Consider the following 27,180-nt stretch of genomic DNA (forward strand, 5'->3'; position numbering starts at 1 on the left):
GCTTTTAAAGATTTCTTTCAGGGGCACCTAGGTGGCTTAGTTGGTTAAGCGTCAGACTTCAGCTCAGGTCATGATCTCATGGCTCCTGAGTTTGAGCCCCACATGGGGCTCTGTGCTGACAGCCTCCAGCCTGGAGCCTGCTTCAGTTTCTGTGTCTCCCTCTCTCTCTGTTCTCGCCTGCTTGTACTCATCTCTCTCTCTCTAAAATAAACAAACATTTAATTTAAAAAAAAAAAAGATTTCTTTCAGCTCTAAAAGTCTGTGATGAAATAAATCCATCACATCTTCAAAAACATGTATTGGATTTCAGTGGCGCCTGAAGACTTTATCAGATAAAACATTGGTAAACAAATTGTAACTATCTTTTCAAAGGAAGGTTTGAGAGTCAGCAACTTAGAAGAAAATCAACAAATACATAGTAGACAAATTTGGTTTGATCAAAAACAAATACATATGTATTTATAAAATTTTAGGTTTAAAGAGATCATTGAGTAATTGAATAATTTTCTTTTTAACTCAAAAATATATTCCCCCATTTTTTTTCCTCTATAGAATATGGGTTTTGCCACAAGAGGATGGTTCTATCTACCACTGGGCTGCATGATGCTGATCAATGTGATTAATGCTGATTTTGAATTTCAAAAGGGGGTGCTTGCCAGCATCAGTCCAGGCATCACAGAAGACATCGATTTCCAGTGCTGGAATGCTTGCTCTTTGACGTTGATAGATCTAAAAGAACTCAAGATACAACATAATGTGGATGCTTTCTGGAATTTCATGTTGTTCTTGCAAAAATCCCAGCGGCCTAGACATTATAATGTCTTCTTAAGCATAGCTCAGGATTTCTGGGACATGTATATAGACTGCTTGCTCTCACGATCTCATGGAATGGGCAGAAGACAGGTGATGCCTCCCAAGTATAATTTTCCACAGAAGATAACAGGAGGTAATTTAAATGTATACTTAAAAGAACAGAAGTTTAGTTTTCATTATTTTTTAAAGTTTTTATTTACTTATTGGGAGAGAGAGAGAGAGAGAGAGGAGGAGACAGAGGGAGGGAGAGAGAATCCTAAGCATAGGGCTCAAACTCACCTACCATATCATGATCTGAGCCAAAGTCGGACCCTTAACTGACCGAGCCACCCAGGTGCCCCTAGCTGTTAGGTTTTCTTAAAAATTCAATATTTAATCCTCTTTGCCAATGAGCTAGCAAGTTTGCCTTATTGTTTCCCTAATGATTGACTTTGATTTTCACTTTTACTGATTTTAGAAACTGCAGGAGCTCTGATGTACAGGCACATGATGTAAATAAGCTTTCATAAGAAAGCTATTTAACATTATGGTTATTCATTTTTAACAAATGGTTATTCATATTACATTTATTGAGGAAATTTTAAAGATAGGATATATATTTGGCTTTTTAAATTAATTATTTCTATAGGGTTATTTAAAAGGATGAAATCTTAAGAATTGTATTATAGTGAGTATTAATTTCTCCTCTCTTATAGGACTGGATTTTACAAAACATGAGTTTTACATATGAGAGAGGGAGAACATGGAAAATACCTCAAGCAAAGTGACATCAACCTGAAGGTTTAATTCTGTCAGTATTTCTGAAGTCAAGTATTTCCTATAGTATTTATCAAAATTGTTATTTCTAAATCTTTAATATTTATCAAAGTTGTATTTTTGTTGGTGTGTAAATGCTTTATGGCTATTGAATTAGCATTTCCATTTTTCAGGCAATTTGTCAATTTTTTTTATTTGGAAGGCATCTCTGTAAAGCATCTTTAAAGAAAACATTTAAAATGCAAATGCAATATATTTTTTAAATACAATAGTTGATGAAGTAATGCTGTAACTAATTTTTTAAAGTATCTTATACATAATATTGACTTTAAACTGTGCCAAAATGAATGCCAGTATTGTCCTAAAAAGTAATGTTTAATTTTGATGTCATGTACTGCATGGCTTCTGAAATGTGCATTTCATTACCAAATCATCCTATATATTAAAGTGTTTTTCTATGCATTAAGGACTAAAATTTTTCTATGTTCTCACTTTTATTGACTTTATTTTTTTAAAAAAAGAATAACAGAAAGGTAGTAAGAAACTTCATTTAGTAAAGTGAAGTTTGATAGAATTTTTGTCTTTAGGTACTAGCTCAGGTTTTTCTTTTTTAATGTATTTCCTATATACATCTCACATCTTATTCCAAACAGGATATGAAACTTTAAAAATATATACAAAACAATAGGATAACATAAAGTAGATGAGGAAATTGAGATGACGGGAAATGAAGACAGGAAACTAATAATAGCTAGTTGTAGTTTAGTTTAATACTTTTAAATGCATGTTATAAAAGCCTATACATTTGATAAAAGGGTACCTATAGATTTGGTCTGAGTTTCCTACTTCAAAAGGTGAAGAAGGACTTTCGTACGAGCAGTTTCAAGATCACACTTAAAAAAATTTTTTTTAAATGTTTATTCATTTTGAGGGAGAGAGAGCAAGCGGGGGAGGGGCAGAGAGAGAGAGAGAGAGAGAGAGATTGAGAATCCCAAGCAGGCTCCACACTGTCAGCACAGAGCCCTACGTGGGTCTCAACTCAGAAACTGAGATCAGGACCTGAGCTGACCTCAAAAATGGGATGCTTAACTGACTGAGCCACGCAGGCACCCCCACTCTGTTGATAAGAAAAACCAAACAACATGTTTAGGAGAAGCCCAGACTGTGCTAAGACTAAGACCCAATAAAGATCACAGGTTTTCATAATGGCTACCATGGGATACAGCACTGTGTTTTCAAGTATCCTGACAATGACAGATTCTCTTCAATGCAAGCTGTTGTCAGCACAACCAAACTTAATATAAATGTTTTAAAAGCAAAAATAATATTGAACAAATGTGCAAATTGTCTGATGGTTTGACTTGATCCAAGAATAAGCATTAAAGGGTGGAGTGGGGGCTGACATTCTTTGAGTTATGGATCTCTTTGTAATTATGATGAAACTATAGACACTTTATTAGGAGTTTTATGTACACGGTGTCATAATTTTGTGTGTGATTTTTGGAGGAGGAGTCCATGAACCTCAGGTTAAGAATCTCCAATATTAAAGAATAAATGGATTGCATGGCTTTCAAGTATTATTTTACAACTATTATTTCATATAACTGAACTTTGTATAATGAGTTTGTAGATAATATAAGGTTGTAAGTCTAATAAATTGCTACAATGAAAATATTTTATCTTGCCAATTAAGGACAGATTCCTGAGGTCATAAAATCAACTGGTTGGAGTGTACGTCTTATGGTCTCTTATTCAGATGACCAGAAAGATACATAAAAAGTTGCCTAATTCATTTCCTGCAGGTGGAGGCAGAGGGTCTTGACTTTCCTTTTATAACCTGTGGATAAATGATTGACGCTCGAAAATTCAATGCCATAAAGCAAAACCAGATGATTTTAGCCTAAAAAACTGTTCAACTAGTTGTGATAAAAAATTTTATTGGAACAATGATTAACTTTTTAGTGTTAATAAAATTAATTGTTAGCCATCCAAAATAGGTTACTTGAAAATGGCTTCCTAGATCAACTAATTGAATTTACAGGCTACATTGGATTATTAAAAATAGTAAAAAGGACATTTGCCAAAATGGGCATTCTGGTTTTAGAGCAGTTCATTTTAAGTCTTTTTGCTGGTTCTTAGATATCACATTCTATTAAAAATCCCCTCCCCACCCAGCAGTTTTTGGCATGAATCATGCCATTTTCATATAGAAAGACACATTCTTTTTTTTCATTGTTCATTCATTCAACAAAAAATCATTGAGCTTGTAGGTATACTGCTGAATAATCCTTGACTCATAGAGCTGCCATTGCAGTGGGACAGAGGTACAGTAGGAACTAATACACTAATTCAAAAGCAATTTTATGATCTCAAAATGTAAAACAAGAGAAATGATGGTCAAATACGATTGAGTGGGGAGCAATATGTATTTCTCTTTTGCCTTATTCAAAATCATCTGACTAGATCAATCAAAAGATCATTCTTTTTTTTTTAACTCTAAACTTTTTAGTTTAGAATAATTTTAAGTTTGCAGAAAAGTTGCAAGGATAATGCAGAGATCTTGTATACTCCTCACCTATTCTTTCCTATTGTTAAGTTCTTACATTAGTATGGTATATTTGTCATAACTAATGATCCATTACTGATACATTATTAACCAAACTTCATGTTTTACTTGGATTTCACTAGTTTTTCCCTGATACCCTTTTTCTGTTCCAGGATCCCATCCAGGACTCCATAATGTATTGAGGTATCACATCTCCTTAGGCTCTAAGAAGGTGTTTTCAGTGACCTTGACAGTTTTGAGTGCTGGTAAGGTATGTTGCAGAATATCCAATTTGGGTTTGCTTGATTTTTTTTCTCATGGTTAGAGTGGGTTTATAGGTTTTTTGGAAGAAGACGACAGAAGTTCTGTTCTCAATGCTTCAGATCAAGGGCATATACTGTCAACTTGAGTTAACACCAATGATGTTTAACGTTGGCTAATGTAGTGTATCCCAGGTTTCTCTGCTATCATATTACTTTCTCTTCTCTTTCTAAACCATTCTTTGGAAGTAAGTCAGTAAGCATAACCCACATGTAAGAGAATGGGAAGTTATGTTCCACATACAGAAGAAGGAAATAACTACATAAATTATTTGGAGATAATTTATATGGGAGATTTGTCTGCCCTCATTCCCTCCCTCCTCCTTCCTCTTCCTTCATTCCTTTTCTTTCATCATTTATCATATCATTCATCATATCAGTAGGGATTTAATGGGCATTTATTTATATTTTGGATTATAATCCAGTACTACATTACTTATTTTTTGATGAAATTGTTCCAGCTTTGGTCACTGGGAGCTCTATAGGGTGCTCCAGACTCATCTCGTATATTTCTGCCCCATCCCTAGAACCAGCCATTTCTCCAAGGAGCCCTGATTTTATTGGATAATATTATTAGAAATCAAGATTTGGGCACTAGGTGTATCTATAGAATTTTGACCTGATAATACCAGGCCAATTTCTGACTGTCAGGGGCTGCTTTTCTCTTCCTCAGAAAGCATCCTTGACTGTGATTATATTAAACTTGACTTATATTAAACTCAATATAAGCAATTATGAAATGTAACTGCTAATGAAACTAATGTAAGCTTAGGCTTTGTTGGCAGAAAGTGTGTAAAAATGAGGAAGACTAGTTTCATTATAACCTCCATGGGTCCTACTATACCTGGAAATCTTTGTTCAGTTTGTCTGGTCACAGTTTAGAGGAACATTAATAAATGGTGGCACTTCAGAAGGGGCTGGCCAGATTCATAAATTCTGGAAAGATTAAATAAGAACTGTAACAGCAGGGGTGCCTAGGTGGCTCAGTCAGTTATGCATGCAACTTTGGCTCAGGGTCATGAGCCAAATGACCCATGAAAATGGTTCATGGGTTCAAACCCCATGTCAGCCTCCATGCTGACAGCTTGGAGCAGCACAGAGCAGCTTAGAGCCTAAAGCCTACTTTGGATTCTGTGTGTCCCTCTCTCTCTCTGCCCACTCTCTCTCTCTCCAAAAATAAATAGACATTAAAAAAAAAGGAATGATAGCAGAAAATAGATATTTGACCTGAAAAGACTTAGGCTGAACACAAGTTTTTTCCTGTGATATGAAACATATCTTGTGCTCCACAAGGCAGAGAATGAGATGAATAAGTTATTCACCTAATTATTCACTGGTTTTCATCCAATAGAAGCAACATCTGGCTAAGAGTTTATGGTAGGGGCTCCCTCATGTGGTAAAAACCTCATTATTGAAGCATGTTGAAACCATTTCATCTGTATTCACTAAACTCCATTTTTATTCTTTTGACTCTCTTTTCATTTAGTTTATTAGCAAAAGTTTCAGTCTGAGAGCTTGAAATTTTGTCTCATCTGACTCATGGAAGGAAATATATTGTCTGCCTTTCAGTCAGGCTGGATGGACTGGGTGGGAGCACAGGGTATGAGAAGAGACAGAGACCTAGTGTAGTTAGTGACATTGTCAGATCGATTCACTTGCTCACTACAAAGGTGGCAGGAATTGTAATATGCAAAGACAGTGCACATCTGTCTACCAAGATTAAGTGTCTGTATTAAACAACACTATCCTCTATCCATCTACATTTATTTAGCTGTTAAATGGCTATTAGGGAACAACCTGTCCTGTTTTACCTTTTCTCCTCCTGATGGGTAGGATCTACACAGCAGAGGGGAAAGGTCCACAGATACCACAGATTATTTTGATTGTAGTCAGTCCTAATCAGTTTGGAGATATCACATTATACTAGATACAAAAAAATATATTGAACCAAGTAATATCAATTCTATGTCTACACACTGTTAATAAAATTAGTTAATGCAATAGTATTTATGTCTTAAATACTTAAAAATCATTTTGGAGAAAGTCACTGTTATGGAGTAAATACATTTGAACTACTTCAATATATCTATGTTTAGCATTACCTGTATTTTGTTGTCTGAATCTTCATTTTGAGCTCAGGACTTTGCTACATTTGCAGAGCTCAAGGGAAAGGCTATCAGGGGCCTGACCATCACACTGATGTAATAAGTTATTTATTGAAGTGTTGATTTCAATGATGAATGAAAGGTGGTTTCTACCTTGTGCTTAGGGAGTTTAGCATCTGAGGAAGAAGCTTCTAGTCTACAAAATAAGGCAAAGATTTGTTGCTTTTAGCCATGAACACTTCGTTTTGATTCTGTGTGTATCTGATATTCTTGAGGTGTATCTGTTGTTTTTTTGTATGGACATCTCATCATTGTGTGTTCTTATCCATAACTTTCCTTGACCCAATAACTCCTCTTTCATGGAATCTTTGTGCTTAGGGCTTCCTGTCAAGAAGAGGAACAAGTTATGCCTTCTAATATCTTGGTGGTGGTAGTAATAAAGAAAAGGATTCAGGAGAGACAAAGCTGCATGGTAAGCTGATGCATATTATCTATTCTTGTGGGCCACAGGAGAATAGGCAGCTGGGCCAGGATGAGAAGCTGCTGGCCAATGGTACTCTGTCAACTCAGTTTAATTAGAACATGAAAAACAGTTGCCATTTCTCCCCTTATTGCAGATGGTACTACCTTCACAGATGGGGATAAAAGAAAATTCCTGGTGGAATGTGAGATGGGGTAAGAGGAGAAGGGAGGAGGAAGTGGTAGAAGGTGGGTCCAGTGGGGTAATGGAGCTCTCTCTTATTTGATAAAATGGACTTTAGGGGCACCTGGGTGGCTCAGTCGGCTAAGCATCCGACTTTGGCTCAGGTCATGATCTTGCAGTTCGTGGGTTCGAGACCTGCATTGGGCTCTGTGCTGACAGCCAGCTCAGAGCCTGGAGCCTGTTTCAGATTCTATGTGTGTCTCTCTCTCTGAGCCTCCCCTGCTCATGCTTTCTCTCTCTCTCTCTCTCTCTCTCTCACAGATATAAATAAAACTTTTTTTTTTTTTTTTAAAGGACTCTATACATGTCTTCCCAACTTTGGATTGGGAAGTAGCATCATGTTGGTAGCTTGTAACTGGTCACAGTGGGAGTATTTACACCATGCAAATTGGCAAACAGTACAAATAAAGGCTTTTGCCACTTGAAGAAACCGATTGCTACTCATTTACCAGTACGTTGCTGAGTGTGCCTATGGGCCTAGAAGCTAGACACAAGTACCAGCATATTTTCCTATTTAAGAAAACAGATTCTTTTCTCTCCCAATCCTGGACATGAACTCAACTTTGTGGCTTCCTAGATGGAGCTGATGGGAATAGAGACAGGCTATGGAAAGCTCATAATGGCATACAGGGACACTCTGTTCTACATCCAGCAATAAAGCTACTATCTCCTATTTTTTGGCAAGATACTTCCACCATCAAAGTAGGGAAAACACTTGCCAACTCTCCTCTTCCCTTCCCCATTAAAGAAGAAAATAGCATTAGAATTAACTTTGCATATTTATATATTAAGAATAAAACCATTTGTATTTTTTTATTGTGTAGCTCATGACTAACATTTGCTTTTTATAACAAAGATAATTTATTTTACTTTGACCAACAGATTGTTGCAAATGTTTTTTCTGTCCAGTATTTATATGTTCATATGATAACAATATCCTGATTCCCCAGTAGATCCATATATTTTGTTTTGGGTTGGCCTGCTTCTGGCTCTGGAGGTAGGCAGTACTCAGACCTGGCCAAAGTCATGGTGGATGGCTCAGGACTGGGCATGTGGCCAATCAGGGGTCCCAGCATGCAGAAACTATTGCAGAGATTGTAGAGAGACAGGCATGTATTTTTCTGTATTGGGCACCAATTTGGGAGAATATAATCCAGGAGCTGCTAGGGAACAAGATCCTTCTCAGAGCTTTAGTGCCTAGATCCAACAATGCCTACCATCTTAATTACTTCTAGATCGATATCTATAGAGCCTGTAAAAGTTTTTATTGGCTTAAGCCAGATGGAGTAGTTCACATGCAACCAAAGGAGTTTTAACTGATACTGTATGTTTTACAATTTCAATTAAGAGAACCAGCAATCTTTCCAAAGAAATTGACGACAACTCTTCTGATGCTGTATATTGATATTTTCAATACAAATAAATTGTATGTGCTTGCTTTTATTTTTTCTTAGTATTTCCTACTAAAATATTCCAAAATATTTGTTTTATAATTATAAATAAAGTTGTTTTTAACTAAAAAATTATAAGCAGACTTCATTTCAGACAGTCTGTAGACTGTCTTATGTAGGAGCGCTCTTCTTGGGCTCATTCACAGTTTTTGCTGCTCTCACCCTTTGTAAGGCTCCTCCTCGAATAGGCAGTTTTTTAAGAGCAATGTCTGTATCAGCCAGAGGTCCTCCCAGCAATCGGGCAGGAGTGCTTTCCACTGTTACCACCCGACCGGAAGGCACCTGGAAAAGCAAAAGGTATGTATCTAACAGTTCATTTGCAAAATTTTTCAATAAGAGAGAAACTCAATCATCCTTTAGCTGACTTTGGAAAAGATACCAAATTATAGCAGTTTCCTGGGAATCCTGGAGGGCTGATCTAGGATCAGTACTGGGTGAGAGTGAAGGTACCTTAGAGATAAATCTGCCTTAGCTATGGGAAATGTGACCAGTGAAACGAACAAATATGAGACAAAACCCATGGAAATACCATTCTATGGAGACTAAATTCAGTATCTACTAAGAAAAGTTATGAAGAAAAATCCTTACCGTTGTGTTAAGGCCTTTAATATCTGTCCTATGAAATATTGCATTTGGAGGATGCCCACCATGTCTAGAGGTTTCTATAGCTTTTTCCTGAAGCCTTTTTGCTTTCTGAAAATTTTTAAATTAAAAGAAAGTAGTATTAATTTCTATTAAAGCATTAACTGTTGTACTTAGAATGCAGTATATGAAGTACATTTAATTGTGCCTGATTTAGACTGTTCATTACCAGTACCACTGTAACCTGCACTTACTCACTTAGGCTAAGATGGTAGTTATTAGTAAGTTATATCTTTCATACATTGCAGAAGACACCAGTCACCTAAAAACATTACTGAAATTTCCAGAGGTACCAGTCATATATGACCAAGGAATAAAGCAGGTCCTGAGGAAATCATGTTCAATTTTTAGCACATAATTTATTAAGTTACTAAATTTACCTTGGGTGATGCAAGTTTTCAAAATATTTTACATAATTTTAACTAATTCAGAACACTTAAATGCTTCAAACAGAATATTATAAATTGTATAATTTGTTGCACTTATATTTAAAAAAGTGTTTAAGTTTGTTTATTTTTGAGGGAGGGAGGGAGGGAGAGAGAACGCGCACACACAAGAGCTTGGGAGAGGCAGAAAGGAAGATAAATCCCAAGCAGGCTCTGCCCTACCAGCACAGAGCCTAAAGTGGAGCTCAAACCCACAAACTGCGAGATCATGACCTAAGCCAAAATCAAGACTTAACACTTAACAACTGAGCCACCCATGCACCCCTGTTGTACTTATTGTTAAACTCAATAGTTGAAGCACTACCACAGGTGAAATTCAAGGTAAAAAAATGATCTGCATTGTTAAACAAATGAGGGTCTGATTGTCATTAATTATTCCTTAAAAGTACAGATAATTATGAGGATGTTTTATAAGTTGAGAAGAATTTTCATTGAGAAGAAGGAGACATGGTACCTCAAGAGAGCTTTTGTTCTTAACTTTGGTTTTGCTGCCTAAATGTGGTTTCACTATTTTCATGGATTAACTTAAGATTCAACAATTTCATATCTAGTGGAAGAACTGTAACATTGCATAAAAGCATACCCAAACTATTAATGGAAAAAGTTTATGGAAAAAGAAGTTTACATAAAACCATATTCAAAAGTATTAATGGAAAAAGGAGGTTTTGGAAATACATGCTGCTTCTCACATATCTCAAGTGAACATTCAACATCATAAACTTTTTAGATTAGTTTCTAGCTATTCCTGAAACAGCTTATCACATTTTTCCAAAGGTATTTTTATCCTCAATTCTCATTTAAGCTTTAATATGTTTCTTTTGATGGTCATGGAGGGGAAATACCTTTGGCGGAGAGGGTACACACAATTGTTTTTTCTGTCCTTCACTCTACTTCTTAAAGAAAAGACCAATGAATAAGAAGACTCAAAATGGAAAGTAGGAGCACATTTCTCCTGCTCATTGCTGGTTAACTATCATCTCCTTTATGTAAGCCAGGAAATCATCCTTGCTTCCTATTGCTAGATCAAATAAAATTCCAAGTAGCATCTTCTGTAACTACAAAAATGCATAGTTTCAGTTATCACCCTATGTTGCATGTGAGGACCTATCCATGTTGGTATTCTATAGATAGGTCAGTGGAAGGGGACTGGGTGACTCAGTTAATTAAGCGTCCAACTTCGGCTCAGGTCATGATCTCATGGTCTGTGAGTTCAAGCCCTGAGTCAGTTTCTGTGCTGACAGCTCAAAGCCTGTAGCCTGCTTCAGATTCGGTGTCTCCCTCTCTCTCTGCCCCTCCCCTACTCATGCGCTCCCCCCGCCCCTGTCTAAAAAATGAACATTAAAAAAAATTTTTTTAAAAAGGTCAGAAGAGGCAAATGAATATTCCTGAAAAAGTCCATCTGAGTTGGCTATTTATTTTGGATACCACAGTATTTTAAAAATCCTACCTTTAAAGTTTTAGCATTTGATGTTCTGGCCAAGAAATTTTCCCATGATTTACTAGCCAATTCTCTTTGCTTGTGTGTGGCTTGTATCTGAAATGAGAAAGATAATTAAGAATTTCAGTTTCTATGGATTTCAGTTTCTATGGAAGAATACCAGTGTTTTTTTAAAGCCCTTACTTTGAAGGAAGACCTAGATTTTGCCAATGTAAATTGTAGAATGACTAGGAAAGAATTAGAATATTCAGAGTTCAGCAAAAGTCTTAATATGGAGGAAAAAATCCTTCCCTTCATCACATGACTAAGGTTTGAACTGCTTTCCATGAAATGTAATATAAAGCTGTTATAAAAATACAAAATATAAAATAAAAACAATCATTCTCCTAAGACTGACTGCTTTAGGTGATTATCACTTGTGAAGACACATTATAATTCAGAACAAGCTAAATAAATGACCCAACAGTAAATTCACAGGAAAAAATAAAGAGATTCCTACTGCCACTGATAATAGCTTACACAAGGTTATTTCAGGAAAACTACTAATTTATGACAGTAGCAATTTAAGGCAAGCAGTTTTGTGATAGTGCCGAGTTGGTTGTGGTGATGCAGTCTAGGGAGGTAACCACTAATAAACTGCAAAGACTATAGTTCTCAACAGGCTATTTACTAAATTATAATCAGAAGACACATGCCCTTAGTTAGTATATATTATTAAATTTATGAATTATGAGAGCCTAGGAGTATTTAATTAAACAACTGCTTAAAAATAAATGGGGTCAAAGCCATGATGACAAATCAACAATAACCAACAAATCAATCGCTAGTCCACACAGCAGACAGTTCTGCCATTCGACAGAACTAATGAGGCAGCAGGACTTCCAAGCGGGCTTTCCCGCTTAAGAGAAATAAATTAAATGGCAGCATCTAAGCAATAAAACCTCTTAAAACTTTCAAGCAAACTGATGCCTAGATAGTAGAATGCACAGGTGGATGCAGACAGAATTCCTACTAGACTGTAGATAACAAACATTTAATAGACGATGTGAAAGATCAGACAGTAGAAAACAATGGAAATCACCTTAAAGAGTTTTAAACATTTAATTGTAATCATAAAGGGTCACCAACCAGAAGTAGGGAATCTGTATCACCTTTGTAACTGTAGACAAGCTAAACAGCCACTAGCTATTTGTTCAAAAACTTCTGTTGCATTCAGTTTCTGAATGAACACAAAGCTTTAGGAGAATAGTTTATATTTTCTTGGCAGGCTTTTTCTGATTAAAACCAGAGACCAGCATACCTTTGGATTTGTAGATAGAACATTCATTGTAAGTTTTATAGTACTAAAATGAGGATGCTTTATGGATATATCTATGGTTGGTATATCAATAAGGGCCTATCAGAGAGGCAGGGATGAGGGCCAACTTTCCCAGTGAGATTAAATTTACAGTCACAGAGATATGCTATCAGACACAACTTGCCAAATGTATACCCTTAAATAGACCAAATTTTGGAGCTGACATTTCAAAAAATGTATCTCAGTTGTCTAGTTTTTAAAATGTAAGCCTGTAGAAATCAAATTACAATGCCATAAATTCATACTAAATATAGTAAATGAATCTCAGGCTCTTAATGCCAGGGTTTCTTTATAAATTTCAAAAGAACACTGAAAATAACTATAAGAAAAAACTATGAAATAGTGCTAAGTGCTGAAACATTCACAAGTCAGACAAATATATCCTATAGTCAACTAGCTTATAAACTGAAATTATCTGTGCCTTAAAAGTATAGTATCTGTGACTTACTTTTGCATATACTTTTTGTTCATTTTGCACATCTTGATGTGCTTGACTTTCAATCATTTCGCTTTGAAGAGAAGCAACCATTTTTCCAATATTTTCTGATGCTACTGTAATAGCTTCCAAAATTTTTTTATCTGTAGTGACTGGTTTTAAATTTTCTAATTTTATTTCTTCATAGATTTCATTCCATATTTCTCCAATCTGTTATAATAAAGTTTAAGTTTAAAAAGTTAAATTAAGCAAAAATAAATGATATAATTTTAGGTAATCCTTTATTTGGGCGGTCGTTCCAAAATTAACACCTACTGAACCACCTTTTCCTTCTTACTACTTGGGAATAAGTGCATTGGGAATGATTTGGGGCACCAGTTACATTTGAGTATTCAGAAGTAACTTATCAAATGTGATGAGGTATTTGTGGATGAAGCTCTACTACCTTAGTCTAGTTCACTGCCATTGTCAATGCTCTCTGGTTTATAGACACACTGTTTTCATAGCTGCAGAAACTACTGCTTTAGTCTCATCCTCTGGAACTGATGTTTTCCTCCCCAAACCCCTGTATTTAAAAAAAATGGGTTAAGGAGTACTTGGCTGGCTCAATCCATAGAGAATGTAACTCTTGATCTCAGAGTTGTGAGTTTGAGACCCACATTGCGTTTGGAGCAAATTTGGAGCAATTTGTTTATAAAAATATAAACAAATAAAGAAAGAATATGAATTGCTTGAAAAAAAAATAAAGCTAAGTCAGGCTGAACTTGTAGGACAGTGAGCATGGGGATTTCTAGGAATCTAGAGCCCTGCCCTCTACCCCTTACCTTCTACCTAAGACTGAATCTTAAGCTCTTAAAACTCTATAGTTTCATCATACTGACAGCTCTTATTCTAGGTTGTCTGGCAATTAATGTGCTTGAGTATGCTTACTTACAGAAAAATTTATATATCCAGGATTGGGATGACAATGAGCTTTGTTTTCTTTTGAAAATAGGTTTATTCACTGATAACATTCAAATACACAGTACTAATATTAGTTAAAGAAAATGTACTTAAAACGATGTTGTTGATACTTCATAAGCATTTATTTGCCAATAAAGATATAACCATCAGGGTGAGCATCCTAATATCTATTAACTGGTATTTGATCACCATATAATGATAAAACAATTTTTAATAAATGTTAATTGATGTTCATAAACAATAATTCATTTAATTATAGCTTCTAATGCTCTATAAAGAGGAGAAATATTTTAAAAATTCTGTAAAACTTTGGAATACCTCTGTCAATAACATCCATCTTCTTTTATAAACTAGTAGTTAGATGAAATCATATCCTATGGAAAATAGCCAATTAATTAACTGCATGTTTCTTGAACAGTATAAGATGCAAAATGGAAAATAAAAACTATATAGCACATGGTTGACTGCTTACAGCTAGGAATATAGATCTTTTATTTACCAACTAATTTTTTTTTGGTCATATCAGAATTTAATAACAAGATTATAAGAAGGTACTCACTTTAAAATCAAGGTATCTATGTATGATACAAAGAGTGACAAAATCTTCAGCAGATAGGCCAGGTAAATTTTCAAAATCTAAACAAAGTTTATAAAGAAAGAATTACTGTAACAAAGCAAGTGATTTCAAAAAACATATATCTGTTATAAAAACTAATGCAAATTGTTATTTTTTGTTTCATCTTGATTATGGAAAAGTTAGTTTTGTGAGCTTTTGGCTTCCTCCTATAAGAAACCACTACCAGGTCATCCTTATTGAGTCATTGCTGTGTTAAGACAATGATACTGTACTTTCAGAGGCTGAAGAGTGTTTGAGTACTTTTTTCCTTAATAGGAAGCAAGGACTAGGAAAAAAAAAAAAAGAAAAAAGAAAGAAGCAAGGACTTTAAAAACTCAGGTGTTTCAAAATTCTTGTGTTTAATCCTAATCACCTAACCTAACCACCTTTCATCCTGCCTGCGGAGCTTTGAAAAATGCTGCTGCCTTGGTCCCATACCCAGAGATTCTGGTTGTAATTGACCAAGGGTGTAGGCTGGCCATTAGGGTAACAATGAAACATACATTTATTTATATAAAGGGACTTTGTGATTATGTCTGAAAAATGGACTCCAGAGCAAAATGAACTTGCACACTCTGTAAAACAGAGACTCTTATGAATGTGACAAGTAGCTTCTTACCTAGTTTGCCCAGCACAGAATAAATTTTTGCTCTGATATTCTCGGCAACATCCATAACTGCAATAGTCGGGCAGTTTGCAGGCAGTGGCATGATTTTTTGCTCTTCTTGGAAACTAGTAAATAGAGGTTTCTTTGTATCTAATCATTGCATATCATGAAAACACAGAAAGGTAAAAACATTAGTAAATTAACATTTGAAATTTTACCCATTGTATATGGTTATTGTTGTGAAAGTGTAAGTAATCAGTTATTCCCCATTCTATGGTGATTTTAAAGCTTTCATTTTTATTATTTACATACAATATGAAAATTTCACAAAATAACTTTTTTTAGGGGTGCCTGGGTGGCTCAGTAGGTATCCAAATCTTGATTTTGGCTCAGGTCATGATCTCAAGGTTCATGGGTTTGAGCCTGGCATCAGATTCTGTGCTGACAGGGCGGAGCCTGCTTGGGTTTCTCTCTTCCTCTCTCTGCCTCTCTCCCGGTCTTCTCTCTCTTTCAAAATAAGCAAATAAACATTAAACAAATTATTTCCGGGGTACCTGGATGGCTTAGTTGGTTAAGTGTCTGATTCTTGATTTCAGCTCAGGTCATGATCTCACAGTTCATGAGTTTGAGCCCCACATCAGACTCTGCAGTAGTGGTGCAGAGGCTGCTTGGGATCCTCTCTCTCCCTCTCTCTCTGCCCCTCCCCTGCTTGTGCTCTCTCTTGCTCTTAAAATATATAACTACACTTAAAAAATAAATAAAAGTGATTCATCACTTATATACAACATTCAGTGCTTCTCACAAGTGCCCTCCTTAATAGCTCCCTCCATCAACTCTCAGTTTGTTCTCTATCATTGAGTCTCTTGTGGTTTGTTTCCCTCTCTTCTCTTCTACCTCTCCTTTCCATGTGTTCATTTGTTTTATTTCTTAAATTCCACATATGGGGGAAATCATATAGTATTTGTCTAGTAGGAAGTTGCTGCGGCCAAGGTCAAAGAGCTTGCTACCTATGTTCTCTAGGATTTTTATGGTTTTCTGTCTCACATTTAGGTTTTACATCCATTTTATTTTTGTGTATAGTTTAAGAAAGAGATACAGTTTCATTCTTGAATGTCATAAAAGTCAGAATAATCGTTCCTTTAGGGAGGATTTAGGGAGGGGTTGTAGTTGGAAACGGGCTATGAGTAGGGTCTTTTGGGGGTGTATACAATAGATCATTTCATTTTGTTTTTCCTTTAAAAATCATTCCTATTGTAGTTCAATTTACATGGAAAATTACTGTAACATTATATATTACATATACATATGCAAGGTATAATGTAAACTGTATTTTAGTCACATAGATGTTGACTTTATGATAATTCATTAAACTGTTCATTTGTAAAAAAAAAAAAAAACCTGCATGAATATGAATCAGATAACTCAAAGGAGCTTCTTTAGGACATAGTGTTAGGTTTTGTTTTGTTTTGTTTTGAATTAAACAATATAATCAAATACCACTTCCTGAAAATATCTATAAGAATATGAATTTTCTGATAATATTTTTAATTTTCTTCCACTCATTCAGAATTTATGATAGCAAGTTCTCCAAACTCTTGTGAAAAGAACCTTAATCAAAGGGGGAAGTCCCTAATATCTTTTAAACATCTCTTTCTAAAAATATGGGTGAAAGATAATTAAGTCCTAGGGATGTAATTAGTAGTGTGGTGACTATAGGTAACAATATTTTATTGTATATTTGAAAGTTGCTGAGAGTAGTTCTTAGAAGTTCCATCACAAGAAAAAATTTTAACTGTGTAGTGATGGGTATTAACTAAACTTATTGTGGTAATCATTTTTTAATGTATAAAAAAAGAATGCAATATAAAATTCAATTATATCTCAAAAATATGCATCTAACTGCTATTACTAACAGTTATAAATACACTTACCAATGATCATCCCATGTTTATCACGTTTTACTCCTAGTTCTTTTTCTTCCTTTCTCCATAATTTAATTAAAAGACTAGCAGCTGTCTGGTCCTTCTTCCCTCGCCAAGCATTAACATGAGCCGTAGTTTTGGGATTATCACAAAATTCAACCATTATTCCAAGTATTAGATTACAAAATTTTTTTTGGTTCAGCTTTTGCAAGGAAACAGAAAAAAAAGATTGCAATAAATTTTAAGAATTATTACTTTCAAAAAAAAAACACTTGTATTGATCAGTAACTTTTTTTTAAATTTTTAATGTTTATTTATTTTTGAGAGAGAAAGTGTGAGCAGGGGAAGGACAGAGAGAGAACAAGACAAGAATCTGAAGAAGGCTCCAGGCTCTGAGCAGTCAGCACAGAGCCTGACATGGGGCTCAAACTCACAAACCGTGAGATCATGACCTGAGCTGAAGTTGGCCACTTAGCCGAATGAGCCACCTAGGCACCCCATGACTTTCTTCTAAATGACTGCCTCATAAAATTCGACTTAAGTATGATTTGGGACAATCTCCTGTTAAAAACTGTTTTCAAACATTAAGAATTAGAAAGGATAAAAAGAAAAAGATCCAATATAATTCTGAGGTAATCATGAATATATGTCATGATCAACATGTAATGATTTGGTTCAGTCAGAAAAAGAAAGATCGTAAAAATAAGTGAAGATGTTCATTTTAGGTAGAGAGTGTCAACAGTACTGTACATAGTTCACTGTAATTATAAGATCTTTTCAATATACATCATTTATAAAGGTTGTAAAGACTCATATTAACTATAACCTCATTGTGATTAAGAAAATAACTGATGGTAACTGCAAGCGACAGTCATATGTGAAAATAAATCCAAATGAAATGTAAATTTGTATTTTGAAAATTGGCATCCAAAACAGTATTTAAGAAAAATTACCAAGCATATTTCCTTTGTTTTGCTACTAGTTTTCAGCAAACCAAAATTTAGGTGTAGAAAAGTCCATCCAGAGAAATAGCCTCCTCCACACAAAAATTTGTGTCTATTTTTTTGTTGATTAACTCACAGTATACCGCTAATAGAATATAGCAAAGGAAACATGTAACCTGCTGTTTGAACTGCAAACATTATCAGTTTCCTCTTTTATAAAATGAAAGATAATAACATTACCTGCTTTAAAGACTTATTATGATGAGTTATACAAGACTGCTTGGCATATAGAAAGCTCTAAATAATATTTAACATAATTAGCAATTATTATCATTGCATAATAAATAAATATTTTAGCAGATTGTATTAAGCATAACCCTAAATTAATTGAGTTTTTTATTCCTATACTTCACTTTCAGGAAAAAGGGGCAAATGTCAAGGGTTGGAGTTGACCTAAAAATTTCATTAAAGAATATTTGTAATTTGTAATTAACTTGATTGGTTCAGTCCACGTTAAGTACAAGCTAATAATTATACTCATAATAATAGTAAACACATGATAAAACTATGTCAGGAACTATTACAAATAAGTGCATGCGTGCATGTGTGTCTGTATACACACACATGTGCACACGCATACATTATCACTAATATAATTCCTCCCAACAGTGCATGGGGTAGATACTGTTGTTATTTCTTTTACAAATGAAGAAACATATTACAGAGATGTTAAATACTTGTCCAAGTTACACAGCTAAGAACTATTGGAGGGCTCAGACTGACTGCAGCCTATGCTCATAACCATTGGCTTCTCCTAGCAGTCTTCTTCATGCCTTTCCATCAGAGAAACCCTAGTGGTGAAGGAGAGTGAACACAACTGAGAAATGTCTTTCAAGTCTTTTATATAATCTTAAATACTCATATAGAATTTATTTTTTTAATGTTTATTTTTTAAAAAGAGACATAGAGAGAGACAGAGAGAGAGACAGAGAGAGAGAGAACACACAAGAGGGGAAGGGCAGAGAGAGTGGGAGACACAGAATCCAAAGTGGACCCAGGTTCCCAGCTGTCAGCACAGAGCCTGATGCAGGGCTTGAACTCAGGAACCGCGAGATCATGACCTGAGCCAAAGGTGGAGGCTTAACCAAGTGAGTCAGCCAGGTGCTCTTATTATATTATTAATATAGCTCCCTACTTCTAGGGATAACAAGTAATAACAAGATTCTAGGAAGATATGGCAAATTAATTCTGTGACTTTGAGAATGTCCTGACACATCACTATGCGCCTCTGGGCATCCTTGACTCTTATCAGAGAAACATGGTGAGCTATACATCATTTTGTACAGCCAAACATATATCCTTCCATATTATGTCCCATATCTCTGAATTTTCCAAAGGTTTCTGGTCATGATTCATTCCTATTTATCAAAGTTTATCATTTTTAAATGTTTTTTATTTCTGAGGGAGACAGCGTGAGCAGGGGAGGGTCAGAGAGAGAGGGAGATACAGAATCTGAAAGAGACTTAAGGCTCTGAGCTGGCAGTCAGCACAGAGCCCAACGTGGGGCTCGAAACCACAAACTGTGAGATCCTGACCTGAGGTGAAGTCGGATGCTTAACTGACTGAGCCACCCAGGTGTCCCTAAAGTTTATCATTATTATTTATGTCTTAAATGTAATGTTTTATATCTAATGAGTTTGTTCTATCTATAACCTATAATGCCAACTAATTTTCTTTCAGAGAGATGAAGGAACACAAATAACTGTAGAACATTTGCTATATCCAAGTAAGTTTATTATTCTTTTAATAAAATCATGAATGGTGGCAATCACAGGCAGGGACAGATTCTCTCTCAAAGTTTTATTGAAACCAAAATAACTCTTCCTCCCATATCATCTTGACTATGGGCTTACAGAGAATTCAAGCCAGTAGGGAACGACTATGAGGATAATTGAGGATCTTTGCCATTCTTCATTGGTTTTACATGGCAACTATATTTCCTGGCAGCCTTAATATACTCATTACTGCTCATTCTGTAAAATGGTTTATGACACACTAATTCCTCACATAACCTACAAACTATCCACAGTTCTTCAAAAAATACTGATCCTTTGTCTAAGGTAGCTCTTAACTTTTAATACTAAGAGAAGAAGCTAGAAGTTATCAGTAATGATTATAGGTTTTGATATTATCTAATACATCACAAACTATTTCCTTAAAGGTTGATGGAGAAAAAAAAATCCATAAAATCCCATAAAACAAATTATCTGCTGTTATGCGTTTGGGAGTTATGACCTAAGTAAACTGCTTTCTTCAGAGGAGGGACTTTCAGAGCTTATACTATACCAATGCAATTTATGATCTCCAGGTAAGATTTTGTTTAATGTTTTTTTTTTTTTTTTTAATTTTGAGAGAGTGATAGAGTGAGCACAAATGTGGGAAGGACAGAGAGAGGGAGACACAGAATCTGAAGCAGATTCCAGGGTCCTGGCTGTCAGCTCAGAGCCCAATGCTAGGCTTGAACCCACATACTGTGAGATCATGACCTGAGTCAAAGTCGAACACTTAACTGAGCCACCCAGGCACCCCAAAATTGTTTAAAATAAACATTTAAATGTGATTTGGGGACACATTTAATTACAGAATAGTGTTTTGTGGCATTTAACTTTGGAAAGCTTTAATACAGACATTTATTAATATTATTTTACAATTGTTAATAATCACACTTACTGCCAGTAAATCCAAAAGGAGAAAAATGCCTTCCTTTTCAAGAAAGTAATCTTCTGAGGGATAACATCCCAAAATACAGCACCTTAAATAAAACGGAAGTTATTCCTTTAACAAGGATTCTACTGTCTATATACTGTTGTCTACTTCCATATTTTTGACTATTTTAGATGCCTCACTTAAGAGAAATCATGTATAAGAGTTTTCTGTGACTGCCTTATTTCACTTAGTGTAGTGTCTTCCAGGTCCATTCATGTTGTTATAAATAGTAGGATTTTCTTTTTTTCAGGCTGAGTAATATTCTGTTTTGAGTATATACACTGTATTTTCTTATCCATTCATCTATTGATGGGACATTTGGGTTGTTTTCATATCCTGGTTATTGTGAATAGTGCTGCAATGAACATGGGAGTACAGCTATTTCTTCAAGGTCCTGATTTCATTTCTCTTGGATATACACCTAGAAGAGGGATTACTGAATTACATGGTAGTTCTATTTTTTATTTTTTGAGGAACCTCATACTGTTTTCCATAGTGGCTGCACCACTTGCATTCCCAACATCAAGAGAGTCTCTTTTCTCCATCTTCTTGCCAAAATTTCTATATTTATATATCTTTCCATCTTTTTTTTTTTTTTGGATAATAACCATCCTAGCAGGTATAAGTTGATGTCTCATGTGGTTTTGATTTGCATTTTTCGATTGATTAGTGGTTCCATATGAATTTGAGGATTGTGTTTTCTGTTTCTGTAAAAAATATCTTTACTTAATAGGGATTATATAAAGCTATACACCACTTTGGTTAGTCTGGCATTTAAACAATATTAATTATTCCAATCCATAAACACAAGAAGTCCTTCCATTTTTTTGTATCTGCTTTAATTTCTATCATCAGTGCTTTACAGTTTTCAGTGTATAAGTCTTTCACTTCCTTGGTTATGTTTTTTTCCAAGTACTTTATTCTTTTTGGTGCTATTGCAAGTGTGATTGTTTCCTTAATTTTCTTTTTGCATAGTTCATTATTGGTGTAAAGAAATGCAATTGATTTTTGTAGGTGATTTTGTATCTTGCAACTTTATAAGCTCATGTCATCTGCAATCAGATAATTTTACTTCTTTTCTGAGGTATATGCCTTTTATTTCTTTTTCTTGTCTAATTACTCTGGCTAGGACTTACAGCACTGAGTAGAAATGGTGAGAGTGGGTATCTTTGCCTGGTTACAGATCTTAGAGGAAAAGTTTTTAGCTTTCCACCATTGAGTATAATGTTAGATGTGGGCTCTTCATCTATGGCCTTCATTGTGTTAAGACAAGTTCCTTCTCTACCTAATTTGTTAAGATATTTTTTCATGAAAAGATGTTGAATTTTGTCACATGCTTTTTCTCTGGAACTACTGAGATGATTGTGATTTTTGTCCTTTGTTGTGTTAATGTGGTATATCACAGTGATTGGTTGGCTTGTATTGAGCAATTCTTGCATGCCAGGGATAAATCCCACTAGGTCATGGTATATGATCTTTTTAATTTGTTGAATTTGGTTTGCTAATATTTTCTAAAGGATTTTTGCTTCCATGTTCCTCAAGAATATTGCTCTATAGTTTTTCTTTTCTTATGGTATCTTTGTGTGACTTTGGTATCATAGTGATAGTGGCCTCATAAAATGATTTTGGAAGTGTTCGCTTTTCTGTATTTTGGAAGAATTTAAGAAGGATTGTATTAATTCTTTAAATGTTCGGTAAATTTCACCTGTAAAGCTGTTGGGTCCTGGGCTGTTTTTGTTGGAAGGTTTGTTTTTTAGAGAGGGAGAGAGAGCAGGAGTTGGGGAGAGGGAGATAGGGAAAGAGGGAGAGAAGGAGGGAGGAGGAGGAATGGAGGGAGGGAGGGAACATTGGAGGGAGAGGGGGAGACAGAGAGAGAGAGAGAGAGAAAATGAGAATCTTGAATAGGCTCTACGACAGAGCACAGAGCCCTAAGAGGGGCTCAGTCTTACTATTGTGAGTTCATAACCTGAGGCAAAATTAGGAGTCAGACACTTCACTGACTTAGCCACCCAGGTGTTCCAGGAGGTTTTTGATCGCTGATTTGATCTCCTTATTGTTATTGGTCTTTTCCAGCTTTCTAATTCTTCTTGATTCAGTCTTGGAAGGTTGTACATTTCTAGGAAGTTATCTGTTTCTTCTATGTTGTCCGATTTATTGGCATAGAGTTGTTCATAATAATCCCTTATCATTTTTTTTTTATTTCTGTGGCATCTGTTGTGATATGTTCTGTTTCATTTACTTCATTTATCTTGAGATGTCTCCCTTCTTTATCTTTGTCTTGTTAGTGGTTTGCAGACTTCGGTGTTTTTTCAAAACAAACCAGCTCTTATTTTTGTTGATTGCTTCCCAAACCCTCATTTATTTCTGTTCTATTCTTTATTATTTTCTTTATTCTGCTAACCTTGGGCTTAGTTTGTACTTCATTTACTAGTTCCTTTAGGTATAAAGTTATATCGTTTGAATCATTCTTTTCTATCTAGGTATTTATCCCCATAAACTTTCCTATTAGTACTGCTGTTGCTGTATCATATAAGTTTTGGTATGCTGTGCTTTCATTTTAGTTTGTACTGAGAAATTTCTAATTTTCCTTTGCTTTTTGTCTTTGACCCAGTGGTAGTTCAAGAGTATGTTAATTCCTATGCATTTGTGAGTTTTCCTAATTTCCATTTGTTATTGATTTCTAGTTTTATTCCATTGTGGTCAGAAAAGGTATTTGGAATGATTTGTTTTCTTAAATTTGTTAAGACTTGTTTGTGACCTTGCATGCAGAACAAGCCCCCCATCCTGTGGTTATCTAAACGCTCTCCAAAAACTACCTCATTAACATAAATTCAGATGTAGTTGAAAGGGACTTGTTATGATTAACAAAAGACACAGCCTTCAGAGTTAATACTCTGGAGCTATTACAGGAACTGAGAATAAAAGATGAAATATTGTAACAAAAGATGTTCCTTCTCATTGCCTCTGGTGATTAGGAAATGACAAGAGTTTTAGGAGCTCTGTACTAGGAATGGACCATATATTTCTTAATATAAATCACAGTAACACAGAACTTAAAAAGAATGTGTCTGCTATTGAGTGGAATATTTTGCATGTGTCTGTTAGGTCCATTTAGGTCTCTATTATATTAGATATATAGTCAGTTCCCCCCACCCCCCGAGATATGTTGCAGTGGACTGTCATGAATCCCACCCAAACAGAACAAAAGAAATGTGTTGTGTTAAATGATATTTGAAACTCAAGTAATTTTCTCCAAGATAAAATTTCATAAATTAATGTAAAGAAAAGCATTATTTATATATTTATTTCTTTTTAGGAATGCTAAAATGTTTGCAGAAAAATATTGGTTAGGAGATACTTAATCAGTTGGTTTTTGACTCTTTAAAGAAGAAATGAGTGAGGAATTCAACTCTTGAAGTATCAGAATACTGTATGAGTAAGAGTAGATAGATGCTTGTGTTTTTCCAGACCAGGCCAAAATGGTATGGATTCAAATCACAAAAGCAAGGATTTAAGTTTAGATGAAAACTTGTATTCTAACTGAGTTACAGAAAAGATTGCTTTCTGAATGACGCAGTAAGTGTCATTTCTGGACAATTGAAAAGAAAAAGCCAAAAAGTCAAGAAAAAAAAAAAGGCATCGAAAGAGTTACTTTTCCTGTGTGGTTCTAAGGGAAGAAATTTTTTTTATCAATTTAGCAAACTTTTATTGAAGTTTAAATTGTGGTACAAAAATACATTTCAACTGCTGTAAGTCCAACACCATGAAGAAAGAAATTATTGCACCAAAATTTTCCCTCCTCTATCATACACACTAGGATTAACTGCAATTATTATTCAATCTATAGTTTTAAATTTTCTAAGTTTTTATTCCATACAAATTTGTGCAATTTTAAAAAATTAGATAGAAATCTTAAATCTATTAGGAAAAAACATCAGACCTCAAGCCAACAAATGTCAAGAGGTAATTTTCTTGTATTATACTTCTAATTTGGTTACAGTAATACTCACCAAATGCTGTCCAGTGTACTAAAAAGAAGTACATTATAGCCTAATCCACTCTGAAATTTCACAGGGTCAGTTTTCATTACATGAAGAATTATATCCACTCCTTCTGTTCCAAAAATTTCCTAAGAGATTTATTTAAAATTATTTTTTGAAATAATCTTATCCTTTCCTGTTTCATCCTGTCCCCTATAACATTTTCTACCAGAAAAATAAAACAACACTATTACTTTAATACAAATTTTTTTTAGTTTGTACTCACTCTCAGGAGTTTAAGACAAATTATTATAAAGCTAGTCATTTTAAGAGAGGACATCAATATGCTAGTTTAATGCCCCTTTATATTTTTTGTTTTTCTCTTTCTTTAAAAAACAAACAAACCATGAGCTTGCCCCATGATTTTCTTCCACATTATAATGAAAATAGTCCAATATCCTGTCAGATGAATACTAGATAACAAAAGCTGACTTAAGAGACTAAAATTCTATCATGGGAAGTTTTTTAATGCTGCCGAGCAATACACACACACACACACACACACACATATGTATATATACACAAACATATATAATATAGACACACACAGATATATATATATGAAACTCATATAAGGTTTTAACTACTATATATATATTAAAACCTTTAATAATTTGTATCAAGTTATCAGCAGTTAAAATTTCTCCCTTAACAATTTCCTTTATCATTGCTCTGTTGTTCAGTTCTGGTACCCAGTAAGCAAGACTATGAGCATTTTTCCAGAAGAACGCAGGCACAGGGTGGCAGAATATAAGGAAAAGTTGTATCAAAGCTCGGAGCAACGTGTGTATTTACTGTTCTTGCTGCCTTTCCCTAAAACCCCTCTATTGAAAACTTTATAATCCTTAATTTTTATCTTTTCAGTTTTATCTTTTTCTATTTAAGTTATCAATCTTGGAGACTCAGAGTTTGTTACGGAGTTAAAAAAAAAAAAAAAGATCAAACTAATCTTTAGTTCTAGTTATGAACCCAATGTTCTCTCTTCAAGTTTTTATTTAAATTCCACTTAGTTAACACAGTGTAATACTAGTTTAAGTTGTAGAATTCAGTAATTCATCACTTTCATACAACACCCAGTGTTCAACACAAGTGCCCTCCCTAATGCCCATCACCCTGAACCAAATTTAAAATCAACAAAGCATTTATAATGCTACAGCCACTTTGGAAGAACTGCTGGCTAGTTTCTAAAAAACAGACACCTACATTAATTGTACCCCTAGGTATTTAGGAGAAATCAAAGAATGATGTTCAGAAAAAGACTACTACAAAAATGTTCACTGAAGCTTTATACATAAAAGTCCCAAATGGAAACAACCTAAGTGTTTATCAATAGGAGAATGGAAAAAAATTTTTTGGCATTTTCAAACAGTGAAATACTATTCAGCAATAAAAAGGAATGAACTGCTGATACCTGCAACAGTTTCAATATATTTCAGATATATGATGCTGGATGACAGAAACCAGTTATAAAACAGTAAATGCTATGTGATTCCATTCATATGAAGTAAATAAATAGGCAATACTAACTTATGGGGACAGAAATCAGAATAGTGGTTACCTAGAGGCAAGTGGGGGGATGGCTACTAAGAGGCATGAAGGATTTTATAGGGATGGGGCACCTAGGTGGCTTAGTCATTTAAAGCACCGACTCTTGATTTTGGCTCAGGTAATGATCTCACAGTTGTGGGATCAAGCCCCACATCAGGCTCTGTGCCGAGTATGAAACCTGCTTGGAATTCTCTCCCCCTCCCTCTGTACTTCCCCTGGTAGTGTTTTCTCTCTCTCCCAGAGGATCAGAGATCTCACAAACATGAAACCTACAGAGAACACAATGACACTAAATCCATATCTTTCAATAATAACTCTAAATATAAATGGACTAAATGCTCCAATCAAAAGATATAGGCTATCAAATGGGTAAAACAAACAAATAAACAAACAAGATCCATCTATATGCTGCCTAAAAGAGATTCATTTTAGACCTGAAGACACCTGCAGATTGAAAGTGAGGGGATGGAGAACCATCTACCATAATACTGGAAGTCAAAAGAAAGCCAGAGTAGCCATACTTATATTACACTAGACTTTAAAACAAAAGCTGTAACGAGAGATGAAGAAGGGTGTTATATCATAATTAAGGAGTCTAGCCATAAAGAAGAGCTAAAAGTTGTAAACGTTTATGCCCCCAGTGTAGGAGTACCCAAATATATGGATCAATTAATCACAAACGTAAACTAATGTATAGATAATAATACCTAGATGATTGTAGGGAACTTTAATACTCCACTTACAGCAATGGACAGATCTAGG

At 34.9% G+C, this 27,180-nt stretch overlaps 2 protein-coding genes across 3 annotated transcripts in view; one reads left to right on the forward strand and one right to left on the reverse strand.

The window, feature by feature from the left end:
* Positions 1–555: 555 nt before the first annotated feature.
* On the forward strand, positions 556–7,118 carry FAM237B (family with sequence similarity 237 member B). Its single transcript, XM_039250031.1, has 3 exons — positions 556–967; positions 4,288–4,385; positions 7,050–7,118. The coding sequence occupies exons 1-3, from the start codon at positions 556–558 to the stop codon at positions 7,116–7,118; spliced, it is 579 nt and encodes a 192-aa protein (XP_039105962.1).
* A 1,597-nt stretch (positions 7,119–8,715) lies between these two features.
* Positions 8,716–27,180, reverse strand: part of CFAP69 (cilia and flagella associated protein 69) — a 65,284-nt gene continuing 46,819 nt past the window's right edge. Inside the window, exons 15-23 of one of the 2 annotated variants that reach the window (XM_039250029.1) lie at positions 24,841–24,959; positions 20,795–20,876; positions 17,130–17,322; positions 15,211–15,348; positions 14,535–14,611; positions 13,025–13,222; positions 11,229–11,315; positions 9,282–9,386; positions 8,716–8,975 (exon numbers count right to left, since the gene is read on the reverse strand). In XM_039250029.1, coding sequence (XP_039105960.1) covers positions 8,805–8,975; positions 9,282–9,386; positions 11,229–11,315; positions 13,025–13,222; positions 14,535–14,611; positions 15,211–15,348; positions 17,130–17,322; positions 20,795–20,876; positions 24,841–24,959 — 1,170 coding nt within the window. In that variant the 3' untranslated portion in view covers positions 8,716–8,804. The remainder of the gene's footprint in view (positions 8,976–9,281; positions 9,387–11,228; positions 11,316–13,024; positions 13,223–14,534; positions 14,612–15,210; positions 15,349–17,129; positions 17,323–20,794; positions 20,877–24,840; positions 24,960–27,180) is intronic. The other variant, XM_039250030.1, reaches the window with a different exon arrangement.

The sequence above is a fragment of the Hyaena hyaena genome, unplaced genomic scaffold, assembly GCF_003009895.1.
Source record: "Hyaena hyaena isolate Hyena2069 unplaced genomic scaffold, ASM300989v1 scaffold_357, whole genome shotgun sequence".
NCBI classification, from domain to species: domain Eukaryota; kingdom Metazoa; phylum Chordata; class Mammalia; order Carnivora; family Hyaenidae; genus Hyaena; species Hyaena hyaena.